At 39.0% G+C, this 13,334-nt stretch overlaps 1 protein-coding gene across 1 annotated transcript in view; it reads right to left on the bottom strand.

The window, feature by feature from the left end:
* LOC137502334 (mutS protein homolog 4-like) overlaps positions 1–12,813 on the bottom strand; it is a 100,153-nt gene extending 87,340 nt beyond the window's left edge. Inside the window, exons 1-4 of the mRNA XM_068229332.1 lie at positions 12,539–12,813; positions 8,920–9,216; positions 5,692–5,855; positions 4,168–4,316 (exon numbers count right to left, since the gene is read on the bottom strand). Of these exons, the coding sequence (XP_068085433.1) occupies positions 4,168–4,316; positions 5,692–5,855; positions 8,920–9,216; positions 12,539–12,813 (885 nt within the window). The remainder of the gene's footprint in view (positions 1–4,167; positions 4,317–5,691; positions 5,856–8,919; positions 9,217–12,538) is intronic.
* Positions 12,814–13,334: the final 521 nt, after the last annotated feature.

Below are 13,334 nucleotides of genomic sequence, written 5' to 3'. Positions count from 1 at the left end.
GAAAATGATGTTGGTGAAATTATGCTTGAGGAAGTGGAAAGGATGGTAAATAAACTCCATTGTCATAAGGCAGCAGGAATAGATGAAATTAGACCTGAAATGGTGAAGTATAGTGGGAAGGCAGGGATGAAATGGCTTCATAGAGTAGTCAAATTAGCGTGGAGTGTTGGTAAGGTACCTTCAGATTGGACAAAAGCAGTAATTGCACCTATCTATAAGCAAGGGAACAGGAAGGATTGCAACAACTATCGAGGTATCTCATTGATTAGTATACCAGGCAAAGTATTCACAGGCATCGTGGAAGGGAGGGTGCGATCAGTCGTTGAGAGGAAGTTGGATGAAAACCAGTGTGGTTTCAGACCATAGAGAGGCTGTCAGGATCAGATTTTCAGTATGCGCCAGGTAATTGAAAAATGCTACGAGAGGAATAGGCAGTTGTGTTTATGTTTCGTAGATCTAGAGAAAGCATATGACAGGGTACCGAGGGAAAAGATGTTCGCTATACTGGGGGACTATGGAATTAAAGGTAGATTATTAAAATCAATCAAAGACATTTATGTTGACAATTGGGCTTCAGTAAGAATTGATGGCAGAATGAGTTCTTGGTTCAGGGTACTTACAGGAGTTAGACAAGGCTGTAATCTTTCACCTTTGCTGTTTGTAGTTTACATGGATCATATGCTGAAAGGTATAAAATGGCAGGGAGGGATTCAGTTAGGTGGAAATGTAGTAAGCAGCCTGGCCTATGCTGACGACTTGGTCTTAATGGCAGACTGTGCCGAAAGGCTGCAGTCTAACATCTTGGAACTTGAAAATAGGTGCAATGAGTATGGTATGAAAATTAGCCTCTCGAAGAATAAATTGATGTCAGTAGGTAAGAAATTCAACAGAATTGAATGTCAATTGGTGATACAAAGCTAGAACAGGTCGATAATTTCAAGTATTTAGGTTGTGTGTTTTCCCAGGATGGTAATATAGTAAGTGAGATTGAATCAAGGTGTAGTAAAGCTAATGCAGTGAGCTCGCAGTTGCGATCAGCAGTATTCTGTAAGAAGGAAGTCAGCTCCCAGACGAAACTATCTTTACATCGGTCTGTTTTCAGACCAACTTTGCTTTATGGGAGCGAAAGCTGGGTGGACTCAGGATATCTTATTCATAAGTTAGAAGTAACAGACATGAAAGTAGCAAGAATGATTGCTGGTACAAACAGGTGGGAACAATGGCAGGAGGAACTCGGAATGAGGAGATAAAGGCTAATTTAGGAATGAACTCGATGGATGAAGCTGTACGCATAAACCGGCTTCGGTGGTGGGGTCATGTGAGGCGAATGGAGGAGGATAGGTTACCTAGGAGAATAATGGACTCTGTTATGGAGGGTAAGAGAAGTAGAGGGAGACCAAGACGACGATGGTTAGACTCTGTTTCTAACGATTTAAAGATAAGAGGTATAGAACTAAATGAGGCCACAACACCAGTTGCAAATCGAGGATTGTGGCGATGTTTAGTAAATTCTCAGAGGCTTGCAGACTGAACGCTGAAAGGCATAACAGTCTATGATGATAATGTATGTATGTATGTACTTGGACATTCATGTATCCTATGATTACAACTTGTTTGTTCTGTACATGGCCTTCCAGATATTCAAAGTATTCCAATAGATCCGTATCTGTATTTCCTGTTTGCTAAGCATACCCTTCAATTATATCTGTTCCACCAATTTCAAGTCTCAATCTGACCTTTGCACATCCCTTGTGGGGAAAACCCTAGCGTTTTCCGAGGCTTCAGTACACTTGTCATCATATAGGCTTTTATTATCATAGGTTCGCCACTACCAAAGGCATTTTAGAGCTACTGCCAGCCGAAACTTGTAGGACGCTCCTAACATTGAGAACAGAGCCTTTTGTAGCCACTCCTCTGGAGTACAGTGGGGTTTCAGTGGCATTTCCTCCACTGAGGGCCCATTTCCCTTCTATAAGGACTTCTCTGCCCATAGCCGTTGGTCCTTATAATGGGTCAGGCCATTTACTGCTGCCCAACACTCGGCGTGGAGACACTGGCTGTATGGTTTACTCCATTACCATAGCAGATTTAACTGGCCAGTCCTCCCAGTTTTAATTACTGTGTTGATAGGGTGCAAATTCCTTATGGGGATTATTGTAAGTACCTAAGTGTTAATATAAGGAGAGATCTTCATTGGAGTAATCACATAAATGGGATTATAAAGGATACAGATCTCTGCATGTGGTTATGAGGATATTTAGGGGTTGTAGTAAGGATGTAAAGGAGAGAGCATACAAGTTTCTGGTAAGACCCCAACTAGATTATGGTTCCAGTGTATGGGACCCCTCACCCAGATTACTTGATTCAAGAATTGGATAAAACCCAAAGAAAAGCAGCTCGATTTGTTCTGGGTGATTTCCGACAAAAGAGTAGCGTTACAAAAATGTTGTAAAGTTTGGGCTGGGAAGATTTGGGAGAAAGGAGAAGAGCTGCTCGACTAAGTTGTATGTTGATAAAGATGTTGATTCCCATATGGAACCTGAAATATTTGTTCCGAATTGAGTAAATTTATAATACCAGTATAGTTGATCTATTATTGGACATCATAAATTTTCCAGCTAACTCATTCCTGGTTGCCAGCGTTTTACCCCAGTGTGCTAAGTTGGGCTCATCAGTTGGTAAATAGCACACCTACCAAGACGCATGGCTAGTGCATGTCGTGGGGGCCACTGCGTAGGCATTATACATTTTACAGCTATGGAATCATCATCTTTATCATCTGATGGCCAGGCAGGCATCAATTTTTGGAAATGAGACAAAGTCTCTCATAGTGCATTGGCACTGCGGTGGCTCCAAGTAGCCTACGCAGTGGCCCCACAGTATGCACTAGCCATGTGTCTTGGTAGGTGTGCTATTTACCAACTTATGAGCCCAACTTAGCGCACTGAGGCAAAATGCTGGCAACAAGGAATGAGTTAGCAGGAAAATTTATAACTATATTGGTATTAAGTGGTATGTTCCAAGCTGTCAGTGCAGAGATGGCATGGAATGACACTAGCAGACAAATAAGTTTGAGTGGTGTCTTTAAAAGCAGAAAAGATCACAATATAAAGTTGGAATTCTAGAGCACAAATTGGGGCAAATATTTGTTTATAGGAAGATGAGTTGGGGATTGGAATAACTTACCAAGGGAAATGTTGAACCAATTTCCTTGCAATCATTTAACAAAAAGGCTAGGTAAACAACAGATAAGAAATCTGCCACCTGGGCAACTGCCCTAAATGCAGATCAGTATTGCTTGATTTGATGAGCTACAGAACTCATGATTGCCAATCCACACTCCCAAGTTCAGACTCCAGACAAGTATGTGGAAGCAATGTCACACTCAGCTAGAGAAGACTCTGGTGAATAGATTTGCTCAAGAACAGTTTAAGAAGGTGGCACCTGAAGTAAAATGTGGTACATTTAATATGATCTGACTGCACCTGGAGAAGAGGAGATCATGATGAAGATGATGATGATGATGATTGATAATTCACATGATCTTTCTGCTAATAATCAACATCCCACAACATACTCAACATGAAAAGAGGTAGTTTCTGAGTTTCACGAAAAATGAAAAATTAAAACCTACAACCTGTTTTCCAGTCATTGACCGGGTCAGGGATGTAATGAATGAAACATATATAGGCTGTTATTACAATGGGGTCGCCACTCCCAAGGTGATTTATTAATGAGTGATAAATGCTATGAAATGATAATGGAGAGTGTTGCTGGAATGAAAGATGACAGGGAAAACCGGAGTACCCGGAGAAAAATCTGTCCCGCCTCTGCTTTGTCCAGCACAAATCTTACATGGAGTCACCGGGATTTGAACCACGGTATCCAGCGGTGAGAGGCCGACGCGCTGCCGTCTGAGCCATGGAGGCTTTTCTGAGTTTTATCTGGGAGTAAAATATGATTGATTGCCTAGAGAAACATCTTCATCGCTTTGGCATTCCTCGCGAGCCATACCACAAGCTTTGCAACCAACAAGAGATGATTGATAGACATCATCTGCAAACCTGTGCTGCTCTGACAACCAAGAATGACTGTGACCTGCCATTGGAAATATATATATATATTAAATCTTAGCATTATATCCAACAACCTAATGTCTTGACTTACCTCAACAGGATTGAGTACATTGATCTTGATGAGGGTGTTGTGGTACGTCTGGTTGTCACTGATCTGGCAAAGAATGAGATGTGGGCATCGTGTATCGAGTGCAGCTATTCCCACCTCTCCCCGAGCCATGCCTCTTCCTTCGGAGATTGCTGGAACCAGCATACAAGGCTTAGAGAAACATAACTTTACAGCATACTTCTCTTCTTGCAACTATAGCAAAGTAAATCCTGGTGTATGGTCTATCAAATAACAGCTGTTCTCTCAGGAGTGCAATCTTTTCTCATGAAATGGAATAATTTTGAATCAAGTCCCACAGGAGCTCATGTTTTTAACCCATTCCTTTTATAAATGAGTATTCAAAAGGAAATTATTATTATTATTATTATTATTATTATTATTATTATTATTATTATTATTATTATTATTATTATTATTATTATTATCATCATCCCATTTGGTGGCCATGATCATCAAGGCATCAAGTCTGACACTGTGGTAAGCCGGTTCGAGTCCTCTTGGTTGAAAATATTTTCACCATCAAAATGTTGGCTGGCAGGGTCCGAGAGGTGGTGGTATACAATTTCTAATCACTAGATTGCATGACAGAAGCCTAGATTAATTTCCAAATCTCTCCACAGTGTTCACACGGAGTAAGAGCATACGCTGCTGTAAATGGTGACTCGTCCGTCGGATGGAAACGTTACATCTTGAGCAGACCCCTTGGTGTTATTCGACAGGAGGCAATAATAGCAACAGCAATGGTGACCAAAAGTGATGTGAGCGAATGCTTAGTACTGAATAGGTGGACATTTGTGTAATTCTTATAATTGTGAATATTTGTCAATATGGATGATAATGAATTTCATACTTTACTAGTGAATGCTTTCTGAATTCAGAGAGAAAAAAATATACAAAGTGATGGTGGTACAGAAAGTGAATCTTCAGAGGAATATTTACAATCTGATTCCTCAAAGTGGCTAAAAAAGATTTAAAATTCTCTAGTGTAATGGAACATGTTGAGCGTGAAGAATGCACAAGAGTAACTGGGAAAGTTGTACCTGCCAAAGATGCAAGAAGTACTAATTGTCCAAACTTAAAGTGAAATGAGATTTTCAGTCATTTGTGAAAGAGCAAATCAAGAAATAATTTGATTATGATGATGATGATGATTATTATTATTATTATTATTATTATTATTATTATTATTATTATTATTATTATTATTATTATTAAATTTCTACATACTCTAAGATAGTCATTATATGGAGTAACTACATTTTATATGTGTGTTAGTATGAAAATGCTTTTACCTGGGATAAAAACAAAAATTTTAACTGCAGATTGTTCAAAGTAAGAAATTCAACAATTTATATTTGTATCTTCTTTACACCTTAAGAGATTTTTAAATCAGTTTTTTGTCTCTCCTAAAAAAAATCTGATAAAATGGAGTTGCCTGCAACTTGCACCAAATTCCTTAATTGAGGTTTTCCTCAATCATTTTTAATGTTGTAATAAGTAACTCACCCATAATACAACAAGAATCTCTATCACTAGTACGGCTTGTTGTTGAATTTGGTGTTCTTGATGATGTCTTTGGTGTTCTCGACCTGGGAGTTCTGATAGGGGTTTTGAAGGATGAAGTTCCCACATGTTGAATTTCTGTGTTGATTCTATCACGAGCTGGAGTTCTGGAAAACAGTTTTCATCTACAATAATTATGGAATGGTTAACACATATTGCACAGATATCATGAAGCAGAGAAAAGACTTTCCTGTATTCAAGATTTCCAGGTCAATTTTCAGAGCAAATGACTTTCATTTAAAAGTGCATAAGTGTATTGCTATCTTATTTTCTTTAATTTATCTCTTATACTTATAATGGCCAAGTTATAAAAAATACAAAGCTCATTATATCTAATACTACCTGATGTACCTGTGCTTTGTTACGGGATTCTCAGAAAGACTGACCGTATGATTTTCCTAACTGAAGTCAACATAGGTCACTACAAAAACATCAGTAGGAATGTAGCGATTAAAAGCCATGCTATCATATAAAATACTCAATCAAATGAAAAACTGCACATTTTCTCACTTTTAACGAACAGTACTACAGTGCCAATCTAATAGTCCAAAGTTCCAGAGCGGGAATGACCAGGCCGCAGATTGCTGTGAACACTCCTTTGACATTATTCCGTTAAATATAGACACTGCTCATTCCAACCAGTGCCTCAGAGTAGGGATTGAATAGCTCGAATGGTATGAAGAACCAGTGTGTTACGTACCAGTAGTATCAGGAAATTTATGAAACAGAGGAATGGCATGCTAAAGAAGAAAGTTATCTAACTCCCCAGCTACTTCCCGCCAATATTCAGGTAGGCTGTTATACTCTGTACGATGGGGCGAGTAGGCCGTGCGGTTAGGGGCGCGCAGCTGTGAGCTTGAATCCAGGAAATAGTGGAATCGAAGCCCACTGTCGGCAGCGCTGAAGATGGTATTCCGTTTTTTCCCACTTTCACACCAGTCAAATGCTGGGGCTGTACCTTAATTAAGGCCAAGACCGCTTCCTTCACACTACTAGCCCTTTCCTATCCCATCATCGCCATAAGACATATCTGTGTTGGTGCGACGTAAAGCAAATTAAAAAAATACTTGGTACCCAGCAGTAATCCTATCTACGGGAGTTGAGTGGCAACAGAAGACACAAAGCACATCACAACAAACAATGGTCAATGTAATGTTATTGTTGATCAATGTTACAAGCTTTCTATATTGTAGGCCTTCACATTTAGTTTTCTTTCGACTCTGTAATTTGTAAAGTTTTTATAGTGTAGACTGTACTTCCTTATTCTCCAATTTTATTTACCGATTTTCATTAAATTCTTTGTACCCATTTTCTCGTGACCCGGCGCTGATATGGACTTAGTAACAAAAATCCAAATTTATGAATATCTTTCTGATCATAGCCGGTACGGTAACAATGTAAATTTAATGCTATATAACCTTAGTTATGTAGTATTTATCGATTACACTTCTAATAACAAATATTTGAGAATTAAATTTTAGGCCTTTCCCTAAACTACCATTTCACTCAGAGTGAATAAAATTATTTATGGCCTAGATTTTAGCGACTTATTTCCCGACTTTGCATACCGATTTTCATTAAGATAGGACCACTAATAACATAAATATTTGAGAATTAAATGTTAGGTCTTCCCCTAAACTACCATTTTTCTCAGCGTGAATACAATTATTTATAGCTTAGATTGTAGTAGCTTATTCCCCAACTTTTCATACAGATTTTCATTTAATTACCTTGAGCCGTTTTCTCGTGATGCATGTACATACATACAGACAGACAAACAGAAATTATGGAAAATTAAAAAGTGCATTTCCTTGTTACTGTGGACATGACTGATACAGAAATATCATCCTTTTTAAATTCTGAGCAATGTACAGAAAAAAACCTTTATTTTATATATATATAGATAGATAGATATTGCAGAGTACGACCCTGTAAAAACACTCTTAACCCTCTCCTGCCCATACAGGTTATCCCCAGAATGAAAAGAATTCTTTTTAGCCAACATCCTGAAAATGGAGACATTTTTAAAAAGACCATCATTATCATTTTCACTTCCCCTTGTCCAGCTCCTGCCAAGTTGAAGGTACTTCACCACCATTTGGGACAGTCTGGTGCAAAAAGAAATTGGAAAGGAATTAATAAAAATGATCATGGCAATGTACAAGGCATGTTGTAGTTGCGGGCAACACACAAGTTAGCAGTACAAGATGGTTCAAAATCACTAGTGGGCTGAGACAGGGAAGTATTCTATAGCCGATAGTGTTTACAATAGTAATGGATGACATCATGAGAAGAGCAAAAGCAGCATATGGAGGAAGAGAAATGACCCTGTTGTTATTTGCAGATGATATTGTGATTTGGGGAGAAGAGGAATGTTCAAGAACAGTTGGATGTGGTGAATGGGAAAATCGAAGAATGTGGATTGAAAATAAGTGTAGAAAAGAGTAAAACTCTTGTTGTGACTAGATGGGAGAAAGAAGGGAAAGGTCAGATTAGACTTGCAGACAGGCTCCTGGAAGTAGTGGAGACGTTCAAATACCTGGGGAGTGAATTAATGGAGAATGCTCGACTGGATGCTGAAATTAGTAAGAGGATTCAAGCTGGAAGCTGTTTCTATCATAGTGTAAGAAACATGTTATAGGACAAAGATGTGCCAATGGAAGCAAAGGAAACTACATACAAGATGTATTATGTACCCATAACAACTTACGGAGCAGAAACTTGGACAATGACAAAGAAGGATGACAGTCGAATACAGGCAGCCGGAATGAAGTTCTTGAGGAGTATGATATCTCAGTATTGTCATTTAAAGCCTTTAGTTGGATTTGCACTTCTGTATTGCTGACTCCCCAGATCACTACGTCAAAATAGGAGACAAAATAAGAAATTAGCAAATCCGGGAAGAATTTGGAGTGGAAAAAATTACTGTAATGATAGAATAGAGAAGAGCCGACTAAGATGGTTCGGGCACATAAAGCAAATGAGTGATGAAAGAATGCCAAATAAGGTGACGGAAATGCAAGGAAGGAGAGGCCGTGAATGACCATGATTGAGGTGGAAGGACACAATCCAATGCAGTATTAGAGAAAGAAACCCAGACTGGGACACAGTGTTGGAGGAGGAGTGGTGGAAAGAACGACGAAAGTGGAGAGGAACCATATTTGCCCCTACCTGGCTACAGATGGATAATGGGAAATGATGATGATAATGTTGATGATCTTGTACATTATCTCTTTATGTTTCATAGGAACTTTCCTGTTCCACACCAAGTTCCTTGCATTCTGGTAGAACGTACTTCCCACTTGTACCTTTCTGCTGATCTCCTTATCCAACCTTGCATCCTGCATTATTTCACTTCCCGAATATTTGATGCATTCAACAACCTCAAGGTTTTGTTCCCTGATATTAACGATTCCTTTCCCTTCTCTTTCTCCTCTTGTCACCACCACTGTTTTGCTCTTCTCCACACTGATGTTCATACCATATATCTCAATATTGTCATTTAAAGCCTCTAGTTGGATTTGCACTTCTGTACTGTTGACTCCCTAGATCACTATGTCACCTTTGTTTCCTTTAGAAGTTCATCCATTACCAATTTAAATATAAGTGGAGGCAATATACTTTTGACAATACAATTCCCTTTCGTAGTCTAGTTTGGTTTCTAAACCAGTCTCTTCTCCCCACTGGAGTCTGGACACAACAAGAACAGTTTTTATACATAGCTTTCACAAATTCTCTTGATTGCTTTCCACATCCTTTTTTTCCCAGGGTATCCCACACCTTTTCTCAATTAATACTATTGGATGCTTTCACTAGATGGAGGAATAGGCTACAATCACCAGATTCTTTCCATATTCTCACTGTTTTTCCATCTCATGCTAAATATAGCGTCTATAGTTATAAAAAGTTATGTTGTACAAAAATGTAGTAATGTGTACTGCAGAATTTGAACGTCTCCTGCCCATAGCATAGTAAAGCAAGGGCAGGCTTAATACAAAATAAAGAAGGCAGTGATTTTAAAAGAAGGAAACTGACATCTACAGTATGCTCTCTAGATAGTGTATGTGCTAGTAATAGTCAGCTATGTTCGCCTGTCTGCCGATAGGTGGCTTACAAATGCGACTGGAAGTACAAGTACGATTTACTACACTACGTGCGGGAGGTGCTCAGCTTCTGTGGTACACATTATTATGCTACGGACAGGAGAGGGTTGAAATAACATGTTTAGTGGGAGGTTACAAATAACAGAAGCACTCAACATTTCCACATAAATCACATAAGCTATATAACTAACATTTTTCATAAAAGCTCCACACGGCTATGAAGCAAGTTGTAGTATTACAAAATATGTCCACCAAAAGTAGACTTGGTATTTTCTTTGAATGCGAATATGGACTTGCACAAAGAAGATTATTTAGAAGCAAGAGGTATGAAACTAAATGAGGTCATAGAGTTAATTGTAAATAGAGGATTGTGGAAGCCGTTGGTTAATTCACACAGGCTTCCAAGGCTTAACAGTGAAAGGCATAGCAGTCTCGAATGAATATGAATGTATGTACGTTACTGATTTTACATCTCACTAACTATTTTTAAGGTTTTCAGAGACATTGAGATGCTGAAATCATGTCAGTGGTATATACTGAGGGCTACCAAGTCTATCAGTGAAGCCCAAACCTCAATTGATAATGATGGGAGACTAAAGCACTTATAATGTAAGCATCTGAAACATTGTTCCATTTACAAAACTTGAAACCAGTGAGAAGAAAAACGTTGCACATATTTCTGAGAGCAAGGCATCAGAGACTGATATTGCAGCCCAGACTCTCGCCCCTCTCCCCTTGATTCGCGACGCACGGCTTGCTGCTGTATATCGGATAGGAGCGGGGAGCGGCGGAGGACAGGTGTGCTAGGCTTTGGTCCGTCAGATTGCCACGACTACCAGCCATGCGTTACTCATAATATATACTTCCTCACTTCATACTTCAAACTTAATGATATATATAAGAGAGTGTGGGTATTTCACTCCTATTTATATAATAAAAATCTTCCGGGCTGTTATGACGTGGTCCACTCCTCTCATTTCGTCCAGACGTTTCGACTACTGCTGTGGTAGTCATCTTCTGTGGCGTCGTGTACCGGCCATGAAAGCCTTCATACTTTGATCACTCCTGTTTACTTCTATATGGTTGTAGGAAGACACTGCAGGGCTGCTGTTATAGGAAAAATATAGTTTTATTTTTATTGGTAGATCCAGTGATTTAGTTGGAAAAAATTATTTACAGGAACTCACCTTATTAATTCAGCAATTTCCAGATGGACTCGTATTGGGTGTCAAAATCAGCGGCCTCATGTTTCCGACAAGTCGTTTCATCAGATGAACGTCTCCCCTTTCATAGCCATGACTTGACCTATGGTTGTGGGTTAAATATATGCACAGGAGGTCAAACGCTGCTTATGAAAATAAGTCTGCTTGATCTTGCAACAAGCAGCCTATTTCTCTTTTCGGTGTGGATCTCATTCATGGTACTGAAAACTCTTTCAGCTTCTGCTGAAAAGATGGGAATAGTCTGTACATTCTTGATTAAAGGCATCAGCTCCACTGGAATTTCCTTGGTCTCGACATACTTTCTAAAAGCATTAATGTACCTCCTCTTGTCTGACATGTGGAAAAAGTCACAAAGGTTGCCAACACTCTCATCATCATAGCAGATATCCAAAGTAGAAGTGGAGGACCAATTATTTTTGTATAGTACCTTTGAATCACTGATAATTATGAACATAAAACCGTAAGGTTCAGTATTAGTCCGCTAGAGTACACCCATGACGTTTCAGCGCTATGTATGGATTATAAGATTTTCTTACCGAATGTAAAAATGTTATGTCATTCTAAAGCGGGAAAATGTTTTCCGGAACGGCATTCCGGCCCGTTCCGGTCCAACTAAACCACTGGGTAGATCTGCTAAAATGAAATGCCATCTTTCAAGTTTAGTGTTTTCTTTTGTTGGTTGGAATCGAACCCGTGATCATGGGTCGGACACCACCACTGATCTCCCAAGGAAGCTAATTAACCAGTGAACGATGGGTACAGTCACTGTAAAATTCAACATTTTTATTTATTATAATAATAATAATAATTTAAAAATAATAATAATAATAATGGGGCATGGCATCTGTGTAGGCTTGGTGTTGATCTGATGGGGATAAAATGAATGGCACATACATCATAAACACCCAGTCCCCTAGCCAAGGGAATTAACAGTACGAGGGGATTGATTCTGAACACTGAACCGGGGCCATCAGACCAAAGGCAAACATTGTATCCATTTAGCAACAAAGCTGGACTTTCATTTGTTAAACCTTAGGCTACCATCTCCACTGATCAGGGGTTGAGCATTGGCAGTAGCAGAGGCCAGGGAAGCTTGTGAAGCAGCTTAGCAGCCTTGACAATACAGCAGGCTTCTCCGTTGGCTACTGGCTGCAGGTCAAAATGCTGAAAGCTTGACGTTCACTAAAACAACCATCGAAAAGAGGTAACCTAAGTCTAGTGGTAGCCCATGTCTTAATCCCAGCATATGCCACTGAATCATGTCCCATAGGAGTCCTATTACCTGCCAATAAATCTACTGACATAAAGCTGACGTGTTTGAGCACTGTCAAATACCACCGAACTGAGCCAGAATTGCACTATCAACTTCGGCTCAGAAGCACTCTACAGTCTCAGCTACCCAACCCGGAGGGAGAAGTTTTACCCCTTAATCATATCTATCATGCAAGTAATTTTTACACTCACTGAAATAACTGTTGGAAGACCCTGTTAGCAGAGTTCACCATTGTTTTTGATCTTTCTGAAGATCCTGTTCTTGGATTGGTCGATGAAGAATGTGGAGCATTGGGTGTAGCCAGTTTCTTGGCAGCTGCTTGTTCTAATATAGACAAGACAGAGGATGATGATGTTCCAACAGCTGTTTCATTCACTGACAATGACTTTTGTGGTGCTGAAGACGGTCTTGGTGGAATCTTTGATAATACTTTCATCGACTGATTCCTAGTACCACTCAGCCGCATCCTTGGAACAAAACCAGCTGAAAAAATGAAGAAATATGATGAACAAAGATCCTCAGATAGTAATATGCTACATAGTTAACAGAAGAGAAAAAAGAAAATCAAATATTGCTCTTAAATAGACCAGCTAACGTTTTACAGTAATACAAAGTTTCTTAAACACTGCTTAGATTATATGGTGATGATGATGATGATGATGATGATGATGATAATAGAGTAAAGGAATTTAAGTACTTAGGTGAATGGAGCAATGAAAATAAATCAGTTGCTTCAAGAATTCAGAAAATGAAAATTGCTTTTCAACATACAAAGAATTTTTATAACAAAAAATGCTTGTCCTGGTAGAGTAAGATTCTTCATTAATTAACAGCGATCAAACCTGAAGCTCTTTATGCTTCAGAAATGCTCAATTTACATCACAAAACATTCAAAGGAACAATTAGAGATTAAAGAAAGGAAAACCATGAAAAAAATCTTAGGGCCAAGAATTAAAAATGGAATACATTACCCCAAACCCAACTCGG

This window comes from Anabrus simplex, chromosome 10 (genome assembly GCF_040414725.1).
Source record: "Anabrus simplex isolate iqAnaSimp1 chromosome 10, ASM4041472v1, whole genome shotgun sequence".
Lineage (NCBI taxonomy): Eukaryota > Metazoa > Arthropoda > Insecta > Orthoptera > Tettigoniidae > Anabrus > Anabrus simplex.
Note: the sequence above shows the minus strand (reverse complement) of the source record. Positions and strands in the feature narration are given on the sequence as shown.